This window comes from Macrotis lagotis, chromosome 3 (assembly GCF_037893015.1).
Source record: "Macrotis lagotis isolate mMagLag1 chromosome 3, bilby.v1.9.chrom.fasta, whole genome shotgun sequence".
NCBI lineage: Eukaryota > Metazoa > Chordata > Mammalia > Peramelemorphia > Peramelidae > Macrotis > Macrotis lagotis.
The window spans coordinates 273,146,644-273,170,424 of record NC_133660.1 but is presented as its reverse complement, the minus strand read 5'-3'; the positions used below and the strand labels follow the sequence as shown (position 1 = coordinate 273,170,424).

The 23,781-nt window shown below is 37.0% G+C and overlaps 1 protein-coding gene across 1 annotated transcript in view; it reads right to left on the bottom strand.

Annotated features, from left to right (window-relative positions):
- ZNF268 (zinc finger protein 268) overlaps positions 1-23,781 on the bottom strand; it is an 81,871-nt gene that overhangs the window by 52,981 nt on the left and 5,109 nt on the right. Inside the window, exons 2-4 of the mRNA XM_074231618.1 lie at positions 15,869-15,995; positions 15,346-15,441; positions 9,798-11,981 (exon numbers count right to left, since the gene is read on the bottom strand). Of these exons, the coding sequence (XP_074087719.1) occupies positions 9,798-11,981; positions 15,346-15,441; positions 15,869-15,995 (2,407 nt within the window). The remainder of the gene's footprint in view (positions 1-9,797; positions 11,982-15,345; positions 15,442-15,868; positions 15,996-23,781) is intronic.

The following is a 23,781-nucleotide window of genomic DNA, read 5'->3' as shown; positions in this document are numbered from 1 at the left end:
GAATAGTATAAACAAATGAACTGAATAAACATTTTAAAACGGCTTGTGTCTAATAAATAATTTGCAACAAAATTTTCTATCTTAACTTTAGTCATGTTTAGAATGAACAAAAATTCTAGCAGAAGAAATAATTTCTTCTTTAAAGTTGTTAAAAAAAATAGACCAACAGGCATTATCCTGATATTTCTTTTTCCTTAAGGGAACTGTTGCATTAAAGAGTTACATCCTATGTAAAAAGCTAAGACAAAATACTTTCCAATTATTTAAGATTTAGAAGATAAAGTTCAATGACTTACTGTTCCATTTAATTATGGTTCACCTGGTATGATTATGGCAATTTGCTGTTAAAGAACTGAGAAAGATATGTCCCTTATGTATTAGATGTCCTTTACAGGTAGAGGTTCCAGACAGTCCTTTTCAATGAGCTATGTTCCAGGTCTGCCAGTTTAGTGTTTCCCTTAAGAGAATCTTACTACAATTGAGGTTGAGATTGTTCTCTCAAAGGCCACTAACTCCATCTGCAGCATTAAAATCAAACCTCATAAGTTTAGTGGTTTCATTGGCATGTTCTTGTCTTTCTATTTTAACAAAACTGATCAATCACCAATATATTGCAATATAGCAATTATCTATAACCAGAGCTTCAAGTGACTTGAGCACTAAGGAGAATCAAAAGTGTGCCAGGCTGAAATTTGGTATAAGAGATCCAGGGAAAATTACAATTTAATTGTTGCTCATGTACCTAAGGACAGTGCTGTAAATGAAATACAATAAGCAAAATTTGAGATGTAAAAATACAATAAACTTAATTCATATTTAGAACTGAATTTTTTTAAATATATAAGCAACTGTTTGCAAGGAACCCATTTAGTTATTAGTCACATATAAAATAACTAAACATCTCTTTGGCTAGTTTGCTACAGAGAAATTTCAAATTATCCTATTATTTTATTTTCCTCATACAAACAACCACAGTTTTGGGCTACCTATAGTCCCAGTTTACATATATAGCAAGTAACTTCTATATATAAACTTGTTTAACTATAACCATATTCAAAATTACTTTCAGAATTCTTTAAAATCATTAGAACATCTTAGGTGACTTCAAATTTCCAACATATATTATTAATTCTCCTATAATAAACCAAGGGTAAGAACAACCAGGTATTCAAGTCAATTAACACATGAGTTATTAAATTTTACAAAATATTTCCATTATTATATTATATATTATTTAGTATATTTGGAATCCAGTGGTAGTTTTGTTTTTGACATTTCCCTTTCATTATCCTTACAAAATAATCAGGTGTTCATTCCAGACAAATAGCTTATATAGTAAAAAGAGATAACCAAATAATTGTCTGCAAATGCTTATCACATAACTGATAAAGATTTTTTCCCACATCTAACTTACAGACCCCCCCACATCAACAGAAAACAACCATTTCCCATTTCCTGTTTCTCTTATGCAATCAATATCCATGAAGGAGGAAATCTGAAATTTTTTTGACTTCTTTAAAATTAAACATGTAATTACTAACTTGCATTAATACACTGCATTTGATGCTAACATCTCATTCCCTTAGAACAAAACCAAGCACTGAAAAAAAATGATTATTCCCAAGGATTCAAACTTAGGATAATTTTTCAAAACACCAAATAACTCTTATTCATGCCCTAGATGCTAGGTAATGTTACAAGGCTTCAAACTGATACATGCTTACCATAATTTTCTTAGGTTACAAATGGAATAACAAGGTTAGTCTACAAATGAAGTTCTGTCATCTAGGATCTTACTGATGACCCATGGGCGGATGGTGTCCTTAGAAATATCATCCCTGATACAAAATTTTAGGGCATTTAAAGAAGAAATAACGAAGAATAATTAAAACTGAATTAGATAACCAATGACATTTCACATAGATGACATGGTTTTATAATATCATTTTCCCAAAACAAAATATTTTCTTAAAATTTTTATTGACAGGGATCTCACTTAGACTGGAGAGTAAATGTTTACAAATAACAATAGGATTTTCTCTTTCCTCATCCAAAACATCTCTTGAGTTTTGTTGATCAGGTAAGGAATTCACTGGTGCCATCACCAAGATGACCAGGTAATATTGACACAGATCAAAACAACATTGTAGGAAATAGGCTTTACGTAGCAGGGTGACAGTTTATAACTATTAGTTAAAGGTTAAGAGACTAATTTCTAATCATAAATGTGTAGTTCATAAGTATTAATTCCAATTTAAAGAACATCAGATTAGACAACACATTTTCTTATATTCAAATAATAGATGTTAAGTAGATTTTCCCCTTCCATAAACATGTAATGAGAGACAAAATTTACAGACTTTTATTCATTTACCAACAAAAGACCTTGTGAGAGTGTTGATAATGTATTACCACTATTAGTTGAACATCAAAACAAATCAAATTACAGAATTTAGTACAGTATTTTCTTTCTCAAAAGAAATTATTAAATATCCCTGATAATATAATTAGATATTACTCAATATCATAGATAAACTCCCAGGTTTCTTCACATACAATTAATCCCGATTATATATTTGTCTTCTTAGTAACACATATAAACCCCAATTCGTTACAGAACTTCTAAATAGCTAGAAATAAAGAGATTAAATTATTTTTCAATTTGGCATTTTTCTTTTCAACGACAAGATGGGGATCTTTCCCATCAAAGCTTTCCAGTCCCCTCTTCAAAGCCTCTTGAGGGCAGGACGAGTCTTAGACCAAAAGAAATTAAGACCTATTTTCAGGACTTGAAGCTAGACAATGGTACCTAACTGACTTATGTCAGGCACCTTATAATCACAAAGAAATGGAAGTATAATTCACCCGGTGCAGTTAATAAATTACAAATAACCACATGTTTATAAACCGAAGAGCATACTTACAGTTTCAATTAATTAACATCGGCTGAATACGGTTGTTTCACAAGTATTTTGCAAAGGTATTCATAACACAAAAGTTATAACTTACACTCTTTCAAATGGAAACATAGATGGAGCTCAGTTAACAATCAGAAATTCCAATCTGAATTACACACACAGAAAGAGGAGTTTTAGACACAGAAACAGATAACTCTTTGACCTAATTATGTAGTGAGACTCTAGCCCAGCTCACTTAAATCTCTAATATAGAGAGCTTTTCACAAACCCTCTTAGCTAGTGGAAGGATGTGAAAAGACTCACTGCAAAAACTACATAGAAATCTCTTATTTTAAAAAAATATATATTTAAATACACACACGTATATATTATTAATTTTTGAATTTTACCAATTAAGACCAGTCAAAAATAATTTTTAGAATCAATTAGAATTTCTTGAGGAACCTCATATGTACTTGAATATTTTAAAATAGTCAATCAATAGTTAAAATTCCTTAATATAGTTGAATACATTCTTAAATTCCTGTATAAAGTTCAAATCCAGTTACTCTATTACAGAGATATTAGTTATAAGCACAGGCTTAATTAAAAGGTGAAATATGAATTTCCTAGTCCCAGAAAAATGTCAGCCTTCCTTTTTTTCTTTTTTTTAACTAATTGACCACTAGGCATGTCAATCAAGCTGCCTGCTTCTCCTTCCCCCTCTTCTAAAGTGGGGAGCTAATGCCTTTAGGGGATGTTGAATTAGTAACCACATGTTAAGTCCAAGGAAAAGACCATTTACCCAGCCCCCTTCTCCCCAACTCAGGAAGATGGTATGGGGATTCCCAATTTTTAAGCTATGGGATTAGGCCAAGTTTTGGAGAGATCTTATTCATACTAGTAGAGATTGCATTCCATTTGGGACATAGGATCAAGCTCCTCGGACCTAAGAAGTAAGGACTTTCTTCTCCCTCTCTCCCCCTCCCCCCACAGCCATCCTAAGAGAGTGGGGCCTTCAGAGAGCGAGAGAAAGCATTGTCAAGGAGAAAGAGAGAACACAGATTTGAGTCATAAAGAGTTTTGCCTTCCAAGAGTGAGGAAGAGAGAATCTGTAAATGGCCACTTCCTTTCTCCCAGCACCCCCCTGGATTAATAAATTTGTGCTAAGGACTCACAAGCCACTTCAAAACCTCAGAGCACTGCCTTTACCAGTGTCAGACACACAAAATACAGGGCAGACCCATGTAAGGGCTGCAGAACACAAAGACCCACAAGTCGACAACAAGTCTGACATCTCAAAAAATCCCAACTGTCAACTCAAATACAACTCATTCAAGGTCATTCTCCCCCACAAATTCTTGGGAGCAAGAGAGAGGCCTAAAATGGGGAGGGTTTTTTCTGAGAGTTCAATTGAGTCAGACTCAGAAATATAGCCTAGTTTAGAGTTTCTCTCACCTTATAGATGTACAAGCAGATCCAGAGAAATTAAATGATAATACTGGCTGGCTTGCCATAAATGTTGCTGATTATCATGGAGTTTTTTTTTTTAAATAAATTTATTTAAGGCACTGGGGTTATGTGACTTGCCCAAGGTCACACAGCTATTAATTGTTTGAGGTCACATTTGAACTCAGGTCCCCCTGACTCTAGGGCTGGTGCTCTATCTACTGTGCCACCACATAGCTACCTCCAATCATAGAGTTTTAGAGATAGAAAGCCAGAAGATTTTTCAAGGCTACTGAAAAGTTGAATGAATTCTCATGCTTCCTCTGGGATGTTAAAACTACTCAGGATTTTATAATGAAATGTAGCAAAGTAAACAGGTTAAAGATACTTTTCCTCTCCAAAGTTCAACAAGCAAATAAGACAGAACGAATAACAAAAGGCTAAGTGTGGTTGCTTGGTAGAGACTGAGAAGAGGCAGCCAGAGAGAGCACTAGGAAAGACAGATGGAGAGTTGACTGGGTCAGAGAGAGAATCTCCACTTAGGACATTCAGCTCAGGTTTTATAGACTTGCCTCTTATCTGGGCACTAAGGGCAAAAGGGGAACTTCCTCCCCACTTACAAGACTGTAATAAGGTAGAGAGTTGAAGGCTGTGGTTGGAAATGAGGAGACAGGATACAAAATTTACAATAAACATTGAAACAATAGGAGTCAATTTATATCTCAAGTGCAAAGACCTTTCTGTACCCTTAACAAGATTCCCTGACTTTAAGAGCATTAAAAGATTACAGATCTTGTTTTTGCTACATTCATAATTCTCTACATTATTTGGAAGGGTCCCCTGGCACATTCTCCACTCTCCCAGCACACTCCCACCCCCTCCGTGGCCTCCTTTTTTTTCTCTCTCAGCCATAGAAAGTAGTCATCTGCTTCCCACTCAGCATCTTTGAGGACCTGAGTGGGGTCTGGTACCCTAAGTTTGGTACTAAAAAGACTAGGGGATAGGAAAAGGCAGGTAAAGAAAGAGAAGCTCTGGAGATTTTAGAACCTCAAGATATGGAAACCATGAGGATAGGGTCCTTGAAGACCCCAGTGGATGGTCCTGGGAGTTAGATGGATATCCAAGAGATCAGATTGAGAAGGTTTGGAGTTGTTTTCCTTGGACATCTGATTAGCTCCCTTCTTCTTTAATGTTGAGCTGGGACTGGTAATAGGCAGCCAGAATCCATTAGAGTCAGGACCAGCCCTTGCCCCACCACAAATTTGACTGACGCCTCCATCAATCAGTCAAGAAGCACTTATTAAGCACCTCCATATGCCAGTATCCAATGGGCTGTATCATTGAGGATACAAAGAGAGAAAAGTCAGTCTTTGCCCTTGGGAACTCCCAGTTACCTGGACTTTAGGGCTCCTCTAGGCAAAACTTCTCACTGGACAGAGAATACAGAAGTTTTGAGGAAAGAACTTGGACTACCTTCAGGTCATCTAGGGAGGAAGTGATTATTGGGATCCAAGTCAGATCCTGGCCTTGAACTCATGGGCAATTCTGGGATTCCATGAAAAAAGAAGGAAGGGAGGGGGAGAGAGAGAGAGAGAGAGAGAGAGAGAGAGAGACAGAGAGAGAGAGAGAGAGAGAGAGAGAGAGAGAGAGAGAGAAGGAAAGAATAAAGAAAAGAAAGGAAGGAAGGAAGTTTAAAAAAATTAGTATGCTTCATTGCCTTCCCCAAGCAAAACATCCTTAGATGCTGGGAACTTGATATTGGCAGCCTCTCCCCTAAACACAACTCCAGCCCACCCCCATATCCCTGAAGGAAATGGCTGTTTAAATTTAAATCTGGGTTGAGGTCCCCTTGCTTATCCAGTCATAAATTCTTATCAATCCTGGGCAGCAGTTTTCTATGCTGTGGAGTCAATGAAATACAAAGAATCCCAGCACAAAACTGGGTGTGGTGGGGTAGGTTTACAGCTATTGGCCAGGGTTGCCTTTTTAGGGGGTTTATGTGACTATCACACATTTCCTAATGTCAATTCCAGAATACAACAATGTTCTTGATTTCCAGCATTATCTTTTATAACAGCATAAGCTCATGCTCTCAGAGAAGACAAAAGAAAGAAAAAGAAATGGAGAAAATTTTAACTGGCTTGATAAACTTTGCTATTGTGATCAAGATAATTTAACTGGGTATTTTATTTTAATTTTATTTTTTTTCCAATTACATGTAGAGATAGTTTTCAATATTCATTTTCAAAAGATTTTTTTCTACTTCCCTCCATTCCTTTCCCCTTCCTAGGACAGCAAGTAATCTGATATAGATTATACACATACAATCATGTTAAACATATTTCCAAATTAGTCATATTGTAAAAAACAAATAACAAAACCATTAAAGGATTAAAAAAACCCAGTAAAACATAAAGCATAAAACAATTTTTTTAGATGGAAGATAATCTACTTCAGGCTGCATTGAGACTATGTAGTCTTTCTCTAAGTGTGGATGGCATTTTCCTTCACAAGCCATTTAGAATTCTCTTTGAACACTGTACTAAGAAGAGCTAAGTCTATCATAGCTGATCATCACACAAAATTGTTAATGTATAGTGTTCTGGTTCTGCTCACTTCATTCAGCAGCAGTTCATTTAAGTCCTTCCAGGTTTTTCTGAAATCCACCTGGCTCCTGAATTCTTCTGAGAAGGCATTTCTATCTTTCCTATCAGAATAACAGTTTTCTGTAATTAGTGCTCTTTTTGTTCATTTTGAAAGTTGATCTTTGCTCCCAGGGCAGGGGCTTACAATCCCAAGCTTTTTGAGTTGGAGTCTGGGGGTCTTATCCCTGGCTTTCTGCACTGGTGTCTCAGGTGCTCTCGGCCTGCTCCCTGAATTAGGGTGGCCCAACCCAGGGCCTTCTGGTGCACCAGTGTTCCCAGGCTCTGCTGGCCTGCTGAACTGGTGCCTCAGCTGCATTATGGTTAAGAACCTCTTGCTAGTTTCCCAGCTCTTCCACCTAGACTGGGTTACACTCCCCTTTTGCCTATGTGAGACAGAGCTTTGATGAAGTTCCTCCAAGATTTCTTGAGCTGAAAAATTGTTTCACTCCTTTTATTTGGTGGGTTCTGTCACTTTAGGATGTATTTAGAGTCTTCACTTAAGAGTTGTGTTGGGAAAAGCTCTGGAAACTTCCTAGCTTTGCTCCACCATCTTGACTCCCCCCCCACCCCACCATGATTTCTTACAGAACAATAGCATTCTACAAGATTCATATATCACAATTTGTTCATCCATTCCCCAATTGATAGGCATCCCCTCAATTTTCAATTCTTTGCCCCTACAAAAAAGAGCTGCTATGGATACTTATGTACATGTGGGTCTTTTTCCCTTTTTTATCTCTTTGGGATATAATGGTATTGCTGGAACAAAGGGTACCCACAGCCTTTTTTCAAATTTCTTTCTAGAATGGTTGGATCAGTTCACTACTCCACTAACAATGCATTAATGTCATTGGGTATATATATTTTTGGCATTGCTTTTCTTAGAAAAATTGAATCTTCACCCTATTGCAAACTAAAGGTGAGGGGCAATTTTTGACTAGAGGTGGGTGGTAATTAGGAAATTGTAGTGACAACCTCCATGAGAATGAAGTACAGGGCAGCACAGGATGCAGCATCAGACTTGACTCCAGGAGCTCCTGAATCAGCAATATCCATAATGTTTCTCTTGAGTGTGGATTCTCTCAAGTGTAGTAAGATAGTTCATATCTATGAGAGTCTTTCCAAACTGATTACTAAACATAGTATTTTTTTTTATATTTTGTTCTTAGTTTTTTTTTTCAAGGCAAATGGGGTTAAGTGGCTTGCCCAAGGCTACACAGCTAGGTAAGAGTCTGAGGCCAGATTTGAACTCAGGGACTTCTGACTCCAGGGCCAATGCTCTATCCACTGCGCCACTTAGCCACCCCTAAACATAGTATTAACCTCCAGAGATTGCCCTATTACAAGACAAATGATTAACCTCCTGAGTTTGGTCTCAAGAAAGAATAAACAGAAGTTAAAATATGCTTCTATTAAATTTCTCTATTATGCATGTATAGGACCTAGTTAGAAATCTGGGTCCAAAATGGAGTTCCAGAGAATGATAATGATATAATTTTCCTATCAGAAGGCAGGATCCAATAAAGCCGCTTCTGTACTTGTTCATCAACTCAGGATGTGCTTCATGGCAGAAATGCTATGAGTGAAGAAATTCCATTAGGAGAAATGCCCTTTTCCAACTCAGGACTCCAGTTATGCTAAAGACTTCCACAAAACAAGAGAATCTTCCTCTTTAAAAGTGTAGATACCATCCAGTGACCACTGATGTAATCTTTATTATTAAAAGGGAGGAGAAGACTAAGACAGGGCTAATTAGGAATTTATTTTGTTATGGTACTTTGGGGATTTACTTATGACATGTAAAGATATTTTACATCAACTTAATTTTAAGAAATACCAGTTTTAAGGATTTATTTTTACTCTAAGGTTGAATAAGAGATCACAGTCAGTTTAGAGATTTCCAACAAATTTACTGGATGAAAGTTTAATGATTTTTTGAAAAGCTGGTTTACTTTTAACCTTTTTTTTTTAAAAGAGAAATACTTTTGGGAAGGAATGTTTAAGTAAAACAAATTTCATGTCTATATATTTTTGTGTGATGGATTGATAAATTGAATTTGTAAGGTAATTTTCTTGTAATGATTAATGATATTGATAACAAATGTCCAATCCTATTGTGATTGGTGAGACTTTATTGTTTGAGGATAAACCTTCTTTAGAACTCTAAATAATCTTTTTGACTTTCATTTTTAGATTTGTTGTATCCTCAGCTCAATCTTCAATTAGGCTTTAAGGAAAATATCAGGTGGAAACCAAGAAGGCAGAGTAAAAGCTTAGGAACTCACCTGAGCTCTCCCAAACTCTTCCAATACCTTTAAATAATGGCTCAATGCTAGAGTAGGTAAAATCTACCCAACCCCCCCCAAAGTGTAACAAATTTCCATCCAAGACAATATAGTAGCACCCTAATAATAATGTTTATCCTTCATTTTCAAAGAGGACCACTACATCAGGGAGGTGATGTCATGACAAGCACATGAATTGGATATGAGCGACAGGGTGCTGTGCTAAGTCACCAGTCTCACTTTCTCCCTCAGAGTCATCTGGTCCAGTGGCCAGAATTGAATCAGGATGACAGGAGATGGCCCTGGATGCAAGGCAATTAGGGTTAAGTGACTTGCCCAGAATCATAAGCTAGTAAGTGTCCGAGGCCAGATTTGAACTCCTGTCCACCTGACTCCAAGGCCAGTGCTCAATCCACTGCACCACCCAGCCGCCCCTAGTAGCACCCTACTTGAGTGAGTATGAAGCACAGGGCAGCAGAGGATGCAGCATCAGATTGGTCTCCAGGAGCTCCTGAATCAGCAATATCCATAAGGTTTCTCTTGAGTGTGAATTCTCTCAAGTGCAGTAAGATAGCTCATATCTGTGAAAGTCTTTCCAAACTTATTACATACATAAGGTTTCTCTCCAGAGTGGATTCTCTGATGGACAACAAGATTAAAGCTCCTTGTGAAAGTCTTTCCACACTGATAACATTCATAAGGTTTCTCACCAGTGTGGATTCTCTGATGGACAGTAAGGCTGCTCATGTCTGTAAATGTCTTTCCACAATGATTACATTCAAAAGGTTTCTCTCCAGTGTGGATTCTCTCATGTACAGCAAGATGAGCCCTCTGAATGAAAGTCTTTCCACACTGACTACATTCATAAGGTTTCTCTCCAGTGTGAATCCTCTGATGTTCAGCAAGATGGGAGCTCGTTGTGAAAGTCTTTCCACACTGATTACATTCATAAGGTTTCTCTCCAGTGTGGATTCTCTCGTGAACAGCAAGATGGGCCCTCTGAATGAAAGTCTTTCCACACTGATTACACTCATACTGTTTCTCTCCAGTGTGAATTTTCTGATGTACAGTAAGAATGGCTCTCTGAATGAAAGTCTTTCCACATTGGTTACATTCATAAGGTCTCTCTCCAGTATGGATTCTATGATGTACAGCAAGACTGGAGCTCTTTGTGAAAGTCTTTCCACACTGATTACATTCATAAGGTTTCTCTCCAGTGTGAATTCTCAGATGTACATCAAGATTGGGCTTATGAATGAAAGTCTTTCCACATTGATTACATTCATAAGGCTTCTCTCCAGTGTGGATTCTCAGATGTACAGCAAGATTGGAGCTCCTTGTGAAAGCCTTCCCACACTGATTGCATTCATAAGGTTTCTCTCCAGTATGGATTCTCTCATGTACAGTAAGACTGCTCGTATCTATAAAAGTCTTTCCACATTCATTACATTCATAACGTTTCTCTCCAGTGTGGATTCTCTCATGTACTACAAGATGGGCCTTCTGAATGAAAGTCTTTCCACATTGACTACATGCAAAAGGTTTCTCTCCAGTGTGGATTCTCTGATGTTCAGCAAGATGGGAGCTTGTTGTGAAAGTTTTTCCACACAGATTACATTCATAAGGTTTTTCTCCCGTGTGGATTCTCTCATGTACAGCAAGATGAGCCCTCTGAATGAAAGTCTTTCCACACTGATTACATTCATAATGTTTCTCTCCAGTGTGGATTCTCTGATGTACAGTAAGAATGGCTCTCTGAATGAAAGTCTTTCCACACTGATTACATTCATAAGGTTTCTCTCCAGTGTGGATTCTCTCGTGTACAGCAAGATTGGCTCTCTGAACGAAAGTCTTTCCACACTGATTACACTCATAAGGTTTCTCTCCAGTGTGGATTCGCTCATGAACAGCAAGATAGGCCTTGTGAATGAAAGTCTTTCCACATTGATTACATTCATAGGGTTTTTCCCCAGTGTGGATTCTCTCATGAACAGCAAGACTGGCCCTCTGAACGAAAGTCTTTCCACACTGATTACATTCATAAGGTTTCTCCCCAGTGTGAATCCTCTGATGATGAACAAGACTGCTCTTCTTTGTAAAAGTCTTTCCACACTGATTACACCCATAAGGTTTTTCTCCAGTGTGAATTTGTTGATGGTAAATAAGGGATGGCTGTTGACTGAAGGCTTTACCACACTGATTACATTCATAAGGTTTCTCTCCAGTGTGGGTTCTCTGATGCACAATAAAACTACTCTTCCTTGTAAAAGCCTTTCCACACTGATTACACTCATAAGGTTTCTCTCCAGTGTGAATTCGCTCATGTACAGCAAGATGGGCCCTCTGAATGAAAGTCTTTCCACAATGATTACATTCATAAGGTTTCTCTCCGGTGTGAATTCGCTCATGTACAGCAAGATGGGCCCTCTGAATGAAAGTCTTTCCACAATGATTACATTCATAAGGTTTCTCTCCAGTGTGAATTCTCTGATGATGAATAAGACCGCTCTTCTCTGTAAAAGTCTTTCCACACTGATTACACTCATAAGGTTTCTCCCCATTGTGGATTCTCTGATGTACAACATAGGTTTCTCTCCTTGTGTAGTCATTGGGACCATCATTCATGAATCTTTGCTTTTGAGTTTCTTCCACAGAAAGGGTTATCTCTGCAGGAGTTTCTTTCATTTCAAGTTTGATCACTCCTACTAAAAGAAACAAATACTAAATATACCCATACAGTCACATATCCACATACATAATTATGTCCCCCAATGTCAGAATGTAAACTAATTTACATTCTGTTTCTCCAGACAAAGAGAAAAGTCATCAAACTTCGATGGACAGAATCAATCAATTGAAAATGTCACTAGCTCATAAATCTGAAGGATGAGTTAACTTACAAAGAACATTATACACAATCACAATGGATCTTCACAATGCGCCTATGACATGGAAAGAACTGGCATTCTCATTACATTCACAAATCAGGCCATGAATTCAGAAAGATTCAGAGAGACTTGACCCAAATACTAGCAGCTGAAACTAGAACTCAAATATTATGACTGGGCATGCTCTGTCCACATTACTAGACAAATTGTCTACACTTTGAATCTTGCTACTTTATTTTCACTTTCACTGTCTGTACTCTCAAGCTTTTCTTCATAAACATTATGCCATTTGGTGTACAAATATTAAACATTCTTATTATTTCATAATCTAGCTCAGGGCTGCCAAAATGCAGCCTGTGGGCTGCATGGGGCCTATAGGGCAATTTTACAAGGCCCACCTGTGGGTTTACTAATGCTTTAGTAAACAAAGCCAAGCTTCTGCAGAGCTCTCACTAACATAGCAAATCAAAATATATTGTCTATTATTTCAATAAGAATCTTTAAAAGTAAGGTTGGATAGCCCTGATCTAGCTTATCTCTAAGCATAACTTAATATCCCTGATGATGAATGTCAATCTTTTTTTTCTGCAGCAGTGTCTGATCTCATAGGATGAATGCAAACACAATTTTTGGTATTACCTGAGGTTTAAGAGTGTTTGTTCTGGCTCATTACTTTTTTTTTTTTGACTAGTCAATACTTAGTTGTTTTTTTTTAAATTATACTTAAATTTCTCTGCTTATTAAATAAAAAATAAATTCTTCATAATAAAAGCAACATTAAAGAAATACATTGCTCAAGTCTGAAAGTATATTTATATTCTATATATATAATATATATATATTTATATCTAAAAAGGAATATGGGGGTAGAGTGCAGTGGATAGAGCACCAGTCCTAGAGTCAGGAGGATCTGAGTTCAAATCTGGCCTCAGACACTTAATAGTTACCTAGCTGTGTGACCTTGGGCAAGTCACTTAACCCCCAATGCCTTGCAAAAACTAAAAAAACCTTGTTTAAATAAACAACAAAGTAATATGTACAATTGAACTTCAAGTCCATTTATCATTTAATACACTGTCATGAACCCATACTAAAATAAATCTTTTATACAGCAACCAGCAACACTGATCAGACCCAACACTGGAGATCACAGAGGCTTCTGTCTAGGCACCTGAGGAGTCTCCTATTATGGAACACTGGATAATCCCTATCTCCCAGCTCCTTAAACCAAGGTGGTGGTCACCTTCATGGACCTGATCAATGATTCTTTAAGCATGAGACAGAGATTGAACCACAGAGGTCAGGGAAGGAATTTGGGCTGATGATTTATGCAAATCTTAATCTTGGATTATTTACAAGTATGGCAGCAGCCTTCACTACTTCTCTTGTGCTGTTGAATAAGAGAGAGAAAATCATGAAACCAGGCTACCTGGGTCCACTACAAATTTTAGGCTGCATTATCTCAGCTGGACCCTTGGGTGGCAAGGCAATCCTTTGACATATCCCTGACTCCCCTATGCCACTCACTACAGCAACTTTTCCAAATCTTTTCATTCAATCTCCATTCTTCCTTCTGGCTAACTTGCACTCTTATTCCCCCATCCATATCACCTCACCTGAGACTTTGGTCTCATGTTGCACTGGATAAACTGGACATTTATTGAGAACTATCTTCTTTTTATTGTCTCACATAAACCAGATGCCTTTTTCCCCTTTTTGATCTCAGTATGAGATGAAAAGATCATCCTTCTGTTTGCTGAAGAAAATCCCTTTATGTATGCAAATATTCGCATTCCATCCCATCACCTACCTCCTGACTCTCCTTTCACTACATCCAAAAGGAAATTCATTCTCTTTCCCCCAATCCTTGATTCTTCCTACTTTTCCTAATGCTACTGAGACATCCTCCCAATAATCCAGTCTCAGAATTGAAGAGTCTTTCTCTGCTCATCCACACTCACACATTCACCCTTCCTATCCCCCATGTTAATCTGTTCCAAAGTCCTGGGTTTCCACTTCTGTAATAAATCTCCCAAATACCCCATTGTCTACCATTATTATTCCTTTCATTGTCACCATCCTCTTACATCTGAAGTATTTAAGAGTCTGCTAGCATGTCTGGTTTCCTCAATTCTTCCTCCCTGTCTAGTCAATCTTTCATCTCATTTTCATCTTCCTAAAGCTTTCGTTTGACCACTCATTCTACAACCTCCAGTGGTTCCCCAAAGAATCAAATATACTAGGGGCGGCTAGGTGGTGTAGTGGATAAAGCACCGGCCTTGGAGTCAGGAGTACCTGGGTTCAAATCCAGTCTCAGACACTTAATAATTACCTAGCTGTGTGGCCTTGGGCAAGCCACTTAACCCCATTTGCCCTGCAAAAACCTTAAAAAAAAAGAATCAAATATACTAATCTCTAAGGCTATTAAACCAACCCCATTTCTACTCCTCTAGTCTTCTTTCACCTGATTTTCCCTCCATATTTACTATAAACCAGTGATAGGGGCCTTCTTTTAGGTCTGGGAACAGGATTTTTCAACTCTTGACTCTAAGGCTTTTCCTTCCTATACCTGCTAACTAGAACGCTGACCTTAAGTTTCCTGAAGCCCCATTTAGAGTCCATCTTCCATAATATGCCTTATCTAGTCTTCCTTAACTTTAGGGCATCCCCTCTCTTGACCAGTTTTAATTCAGCCTCTCCATAGTGGGTTTCTACATAGTTGTTGGGCATGTTTTCTGCCCCCTAGACTGTGAGCTCCATGAGAGCAGGGGAAGGTCCTTGCATTTCTTATGTCCCTGGTGATTAGAGTTTGGCATGTAGCAACCACTTAAATGCTTGTTGACTTGAAGAAGATCTAAGAAAGAGCTCATCTTGAATGGTCTAATCCCTTTTTACACTTCCAGAAGAGGTCCAAGCTCCCAAATTCCAAACAATGCTTTCTTATAAGAACACAGATTGCTAAATGGGAGCTTAAAATGGAGCCCAACCCCCTCATTTTACAAATGGGAAACCTGAGGGTGCTCACTGGTTCAGGGACTTGCCCAGGAAGTACTGCTAAAAAAATGTGAAAAACAATTTCAAGGCAGGTTTACCTTCGCCCAAATCTAGCCCTTGCTTTACCACAACACATAATAGTCTCTTATAATCCTAGCTCTCACATACCTGCCTTCAACTCACTCACCTGGACAGTGGCTCCTCAGGACTTCCTGCTCTAGCATCCATGGTACTTCTTTATGCTTCAAATAAGAGATCACATCTTCTTTGGGAACTGGAAGTCCTGGGCAGGAGGAATCATAGGGATGAACTTGGAGAGAAACTTGTAATTTAGTTTTCTTTCAAGAAAGGGCTATGGATTCAGAGCTGCTTCATTTTGGGAATCACTCCATTATCTTCAAACATATGTATGTACTTAGACTCCTCATCAGTGATGATAGTTCAATAACCTCTGAGATTAGTTCCACATCTGTCACACTGATTTGTTTTGATTTTTAACCTGAAGCCACCTAAAGCTTCAGAAGCAGCAAAGAAAACCCCCAGGTTCCTATCATACAATATAAAGGTCTTTGATAGGAAACTGGACAGTAGGAGTACTTTGTCTCTTAGAAACAGGAGACAAGCATTTTCCTCATTTTAATGATTAATAAATGCTCCAAACATCGCATACTAGGGAATAGAGACTAAGTTGCCCAGGGAAATGTCCTTACCTAGGGAGAGCAGGTTTTGGGAATTCTCCATCATGACCTCTTTGTACAATTCCTTCTGAGGATGGTCCAAGAGGTCCCATTCTTCCTGGGTGAAGTCTATAGCCACATCCTTGAATGTCACCAACTCCTATATTATCAAAAATCATAGGACATAGAGCTGAAGGATGCTTTAGAATTTCTCCTGTCCAACCATTATCAATTTAAGGAGGAACCCGAAGCACAAAGAAGGGAGGACTTCCCAAAGGTCACACCATCTATGAGTGTCAGATTGAATACTTGAAACCATTTTCATGAGGAGCCTTATGATTATCTGAAGAAAATCTGAGAAATTTCTCTCAATGGAATCAGTGAGAAAGTATGTGTTCTATCTGTGAAGGAAGTGGATCTGTGGGGGACTTTTGGTTAATTTGATTTAAAAATAAGAAAAAAATAAACTATTACCAGTATCAAAAATGAAAATGGTAAACTTACCACTAATGAGGAAGAAATTAACGTAATAATTTGAAACAATTTTGCTCCACTGTATGTCAATAAATCTAGCAATTTAAGTGATATGGATGACTAGCTAGAAAAATAAAATTAACCGAATTAATAGAAAAGGAAGGGGCGGCTAGGTGGAGCAGTGGGGCAGCTAGGTGGCGCACAGGGCGGCTAGGTGGTGCAGTGGATAAAGTACCGGCCCTGGAGTTAGGAGTACCTGCGTTCAAATCCAGTCTCAGACACTTAATAATTACCTACATGTTAAATAAAATATTAACAAAAAGATTACAGCAAGTTACTATGCTCAGGTGGGATTTTTACCAGGAATACAAGTATGGCTCAATATTAGGAAAACAATCAGCAGAACTGACCATATCAATAACAAAACAAATAGAATTGATAGAACTATCTCAATAGATGCTGAAAAAGGTTTTGAGAAAATACAGCACCCATTCTTATTAAAAACAATAGAGTAAAGAAGATTAAATAGAGTTTTCCTTAAAATAATAAGCAGTATCTATCTACAAACCATTAGCAGCATTATATGTAATGTAATAAACTAAAATCATTCCCAATAAGGTCAGGGTGAAGCAAGATGTCATTAGTACCACTCTTATTCAATGTTGTATTGGAAATGTTAGCTTTAGCAATGAGAAGAAAAAGAATTTAAGGAATTATAATAGGCAATGTGAAACAAAATTTACTCTATGTAGATACTATGATGGTATACTTAGAGAATCAAAAAATCAACTAAAAAACTACTTGGAACAATTAACAACTTTAGCAAAGTTACAGACTATAAAATAAAGCACATAACTGATTAATATTTCTATATATTACCACTAAAACACAGCAATATGAGAGAGAAAGAGAATTCCATTTAAAGTAATTATAGACAATATAAAATATTCAGGAGACTATAAAGCAAACCCCAAAACCATATGAACATAATTATGAGAACTACATGTTGTAAATATACCTCTCTACAGCTCTAGAAACTTGGGAGAACAAGAGTCAAGGGAATGGGTTAAGAGGCCTGCTGATGGATCATGTATAGAAGAGGTTGGCCAGATCTAAGATACCCCAATACTTGGGAGGTTCACCTATATTTCCTGACTACTACATGTACAACAAGTGTTTTGTCAATGTGCTTAGAACTTGATGGTCTTCCATTTTATTATCTTCCATTTTCATTATACTGATATGATTTACTATATCAGAGATTCTGACTGGGAACCATTCTCCATCTTATGCATAAAATTACCCTTTAAGTATTCATTATTGTGATTTTTTTAAAAAAAAATTTGATTAGAAAACCTGGAAAGATTTACATGAACTGATCCAAAAAAAACCCAAGAGAAAGTTTTATTCATCATATGCAATGTTGTACAATAAAGCAAGACAATGCCCCAAGACTAATCCAAAGGACTAATGATGAAGCATACTATCTGCCTCCAGAGAAGAACTGATATTGCTTGAATACACACTGAAGCAGGTGATTTTTTCCATTTTCTTTCTTTTATTCTTTTCCTTTAGTCTTCTTGTAAAAAAAGGATTAATATGGAAATATTTTACATGATTGCACATGTATAACCTATATCTGACTGCTTTCTGTCTCAGGGAGAGAAGGGTAGGAAGGGAGAAATAGAATTTGGAACTCAAAATCTTTAAAAAATTTTAGAAAACTGTTTTAGCATAATTGTGGGAAAAGGAAATATATCAAGTTTTAAAAAATTTCCAAATCTGATTTATGTTCTATTTGCAATCCATATTTCATCTTTTATTTCCTTTATTCTAATATTTAATTCTGAATAACTGAGGAATTTATTGTTCCACTTTTTGAGATTCCCAAGAATTTTAAAATTGCTCCTTTTCTCTAGGGTTCCATGAATCACTCTTCTTCATTGCATAATATTCAATGTAGATTTTCATTAAAGGAAGGCAGTCCTTTTAGTGAAGATTAACTGATCCTTAACTCAAACCCATCACCCCAATTCACTCATATCACTCTTTCCTTCTCAAGTGCCTCCTCCAGTCAATCACCATCACCACTTCTCCTTTGAAGAAGAAAGTTTCTCTCAAACATCACCTCATTTCTAATATTTCTACTTCTTCAGGGTTTCTCTAACTTCATCATGCCTCTGAATGGTGGTACCTTCTCCTCATCCTAATCCCTTTTCATTCTGTGTTGTCTTCTTTTATTAAATTGTCAGTGACTTGAGGCTAAGGGAATAAAAAACCTTGAATCTGCCATGGCAAGCCTCCCCATGAACAATAGATTGGGAATGCAAATACTCCAAAGTGAAAGCACATACTAGAAGAAGACAAGCAAAACCAAGAACAGTAAAACAAAATCTTCCTGTTCCTGAAGAAAACAGACAACTTAAGGATCAAAGATCTCCTAGAAGGACATAACTGGGTCACATGAAGGCAATAATCAAAGAGAATTGCTCAGAACTTCTGAAAATAAGAAATGAAACTCTCATTGAAAGAATTCACATGAAAAAAAAGAATTCACATGTCACCTTCAGAAAAAAAAACAAAAACAAAATATCAAAAACCCCAGTATGCAAATTCCAGGAGGGATAATGATTAAATTAAACAATTCAGTTCAGAAACAAAAAGTTCTACAAGCCATTTGGAGAAAGACTTTACACAATGGAAAGTATAATGGAATAATGAAAGAAACTCCCCAGCCCACTAAAAAAGAATAGGAAATGCAAGAAAGGGTTACAGAGAACACTGGCCCAGGACGAATCCCCAAGTGACCTCTCTTGTGAGAAGACTGAATCGATCCTGTATCACTTATTTTACTGACTTCATTTACAATTAACTGCTTTTGTCCTGTAACTGTCCACGTTAGGCTTTTCTGAATCTGAATTTGGTTTAGAATTTAATTGGTTTGTAATGGATCAAGTATAAAAATCCTGCTCTCCTGGTAATCATGTCTGTACTCTTCTCAAGGAATCAGTTTACCTCTGGAGATGCATGTGCCAAGAGAATTATGATTTTCATATTGATCGATATGATATATATATGTATATATAAATATATAATTTACCAATAATTTCATTTATAGAGATCTTTTCTCCAGGAAATTGGCTCAGGAGTCAGAGAGAACAAAGCAGACTGGAGTAATTCATTAACCCTGCCAAGACAACATTCTTTCTCTGACCTGTGTTAAGAGAAGTGAATCAGAAAAAGGTATAACCTGTTCTGCCCAAATAAAATAACAAAATATACCCAAGGTCAAACAATCACCATTTCTACAGGGCTGGAGGATGTCTATAATGTCCTGCATTAGTGGGCTTGTCCTGAGGAAAATCATTCAAGCCCTAAAAGAGACTGTTTGTGATCTACCTTCCCACTATGATTCATGCATATGCCTTAACTATAGCAAGGTGAAGAATCCTGATTTGCAAGTCTTTTCCTTGTAATGATAGTAATTAATTAAAATACTACTCGATTACTGTCTTGTGCCCTGCTTAGCCCAAATTAGAAACTGGCTCAGGAAAAATTCTGTTAACACATGTGAACACAATGAAACTGAATCTAATATCTTTTCAACTCCAAGACACCCTACAAGGAAGACTAGTTTGCTGAGCAAATGTCTGGGCCACAACCTTGTTCCTGGATTCAAACAACGCATCGCTCTTTTGACTTAATAGAAGAGGGATCACTGCTGGCCTTTCATTACCAAGCTTCCAACCAATCAGATTGTTCTTTTGGAGTCAGCTCTGTAACCAATCATGTTGCCCTCAAGACTATGACATCATGGGAATCTCAAAGGAAAGGCACCAGGGGAGAAATGGATAATGGAGGTCAGGAGAAAAGTCCATTCTAGAAGAAAGTGGTATTAAAGTTCTGGCTTGAAGGAAGAAGCCAGAAAAGCCAAGAGGCAGAGAGAAGAGAGAACATTTCAGGTACAGAGTGCAGGTGTGATCAATAGTCAGTGTGTCTGGATTCTATAGTCCACTCAGAGGAGTCAAGCTGAAGAAGATTGGAAAGGTAAGATGGGGCCATGTTGGGAAAGGCTTTGAAAGGCAAGCAGGTGGAAGATGGCAGTATAGATCTAAAAATCCCCAAACTCTTGAGAATTCCTCCCCTAACAAGTCAAAAAAGCACTTCATGGGGAGCTAAGTGGCACAGTCAATAGAGCACCAGCCTTGGAGTCAGGAGGAACTGAGTTCAAATTTGGACTCATACACTTAATAATTATCTTGCTGTATGACCTTGGGCAAGTTGCTTAACCCTATTACCTTGCAACCCCCCCCCCAAAAAAACCCACTTCAGGTGAAACAGAAAAGCCTCTCCTACCCCAAGGAGTAACATCAAATGGTTACCTGCTCAAAAATTCATAGAAGAACTCAAAAAAAGACTTTAAAAATCAAATAAATGAGATTGAAGGAAAATTAAAAAAGAAAATAAGAACATTTCCAAGAAAAATAAGAATATTATAAAAAAGTAAAACAAATGGTAAATGGGATCCAGAATCTTTTTTTTAAACAATTTTTATTTATTTAAGGCAGTTGGGGTAAAGAGTGAATTGAAATTATTAAGTGTCTGAGGCCAAATTTGAACTCAGATCCTCCTGATTCCAGGCTTGGTCTCTATCTATTATGCCACCTAGCTGCCCTGAGATCCAGAATCTTTTTTTTTTCAGATATTATTTATTTTGAGGTTTACAATTTTTCCTCTAATCTTACTTCCCTCCTCCCCCCCCCCCCCCACAGAAGGCAATTTGCCAGTCTTTACATTGTTTCCATGGATTACATGGATCCAAACTGAGTGTGATGAGAGAGAAAAATCAGATCCTTAAGGAAGAAGCATAAAGTATAAGAGATAGCAAGATCAGACAATAAGATATCAGTTTTTTCCCCTAAATTAAAGGTCTTTGGTCTTTGTTCAAACTCCACAGTTCTTTCTCTGGATACAAATGGTATTCTCCATTGCAGAGAGCTCAAAATTGTCCCTGATTGTTGCACTAATGGAATGAACAAGTCCATCAGGGTTGATCATTGCTCCCATGTTGCTGTTAGAGTGTACAGTGTTTTTCTGGTTCTGCTCATCTGCCTCAGCATCAGCTCATGCAAATCCCTCCAGGCTTCCCTGAATTCCCATCCCTCCTTGTTTCTAATAGAACAATAGTGTTCCATGCTATACATATACCACAGTTTGTTAAGCCATTCCCCAAATAAAGGACATTTATTTGATTTCCAATTCTTTGCCACCACAAACAAGGCTGCTAATGAATATTTTTGTACAAGTGATGTTTTTACCCTTTTTCATCATCTCTTCAGGGTATAGAACCAGTAGTGGCATTGCTGGATAAAAGGGTGTGCACATTTTTGTTGCCCTTTGGGCATAATTCTGAATTGCTCTCCAGAAAGGTTGGATGAGTTCATAGCTCTACCAAAAATGTATTAGTGTCCCAGATTTCCCACAACCCTTCCAAAAATGATCATTGTACTTTCTGGTCATATTGGCCAGGCTGAGAGGTGTGAGGGGGTACCTCAGAGATGCTTTAATTTGCATTTCTCTAATAAGTAATGATTTAGAGAAATTTTTCATATGACTATGGATCACTTTGATCTCCTCATCTGTAAATTGCTTTGCATATCCTTTGACCATTTGTCAATTGGGGAATGGCTTTTTTTTTAAATTTGACTCAGTTCTCTGTATATTTTAGAAATGAGTCCTCTGTCAGAAATACTAGTTGTAAAGATTGTTTCCCAGTTTACTACATTTCTTTTGATCTTAGTTACAGTGGTTTTGTCTGTGCAAAAGCTTTTTAATTTAATGTAATCAAAATCATCTAGTTTGTTTTTAGTGATATTCTCTGTCTCTTCCTTAATCATAAACTGCTTCTCTTTCCATAGATCTGACAGGTAAACTACTCCTTGATCTTCTAGGTTGCTTATAATATTGTTTTTTATATCTAAATCCTGTATCCATTTTGATCTTATCTTGGTTAGGGTGTGAGGTGTTTGTCTAATCTAAATTTCAGATTTTATCGAAGAGAGAGTTTTTATTCCAATAGGTGGCCTCTTTGGGTTTATCAAATAGCAGATTACTATAATCGTTTCCTGCTATTGCATCTAGTCTATTCCACTGGTTCATGACTCTATTTCTTAGCCAATATCAGACAGTTTTGATGACTGATGCTTTATAATTTTAGATCTGGTAGGGCTAAGCCACTTTCTTTTACACTTTTTTTATTGAATCCCTGGAAATTCTTGACTTTTTATTTCTCCATATGAATTCCCTTACAACTTTTCTAACTCATTAAAGTAATTTTTTGGAATTTTGATTGGTAGAGCACTAAACACGTAGTTTATTTTGGTAGGATTGTCATTTTTATTATATTAGCTCAACCTATTCATGAGCAGTTGATGTTAGCCCAGTTATTTGAATCTGATTTTATTTGTGTGAGAAGTGTTTTGTAATTGTTTTCAAAAAGTTTCTGAGCCTGCCTTGGCAGGTAGACCCCCACAGGTATTATATATTGTCTGAGGTTACTTTGAATGGGATTTCTCTTTCTAGCTCTTTCTGTTGTATCTTGCTAGTCATATACAGAAATGTTGAGGATTTATGAGAGTTTATTTTATATCCTGCAACTTTGCTAAAGTTGTTAATTGTTTCCAGTAGTTTTTTGGATGATTTCTTGGGATTCTGCAGAGTGAGAGTTTTGTCTCTTCCTTCCCAATTCTAATTCCTTCAATTTCTTTTTCTTCTCTTATTGCTGAAGCTAACATTTCTAATATGATATTGAATATTAGTGGTGATAATGGGCATCCTTGTTTCACCCCTGATCTTGATGGGAATGCCTCTAGCCTCTCCCTGTTGAACATAATGCTTGTTGATGGTTTCAGATAGATACTGCTAATTATTCTAAGGAACAGTCCATTTTATTCCTATACTCTCTAGTGTTTTTAGTAGGAATGGGTGCTGTATTTTCTCAAAAGCTTTTTTAGCAGAGTTCCAGAATCTTAAGGAAGACAATGACTTTGAAAATTAGAAGTCAGTGAAATTATAAGAGGAAGAAAGAATAAAACAAAATAGAAAGAATGAAAAATAGAAAAGAAGGTGAAACACCTTACAAGAAAAACAGTAGTATTTGGAGAAGAGATCAAGAAAACATAAGAATAATCAGACCATCTAAAAACTACATTAAAAAAAAAGAATCTTAATGCACTAATACAAGAAATAACTATAGAAAATTGGTCTGAAGTGATACAAGGGGAAAGTATAGAAAGAAAATATTCACTGATCACCACCTGAAAAGAGTCCTAGAGGGAACATTTATAGGAATATCACAGTTAAATTCCTAAACCTCAAGGTTAAGGAGAAATAATAAGACTAAAAAGAAAAAAAAATTCAAATATAGTAGAACTATAGTTAGAATTGCACAAGACTTATCATTTAAAAGACTG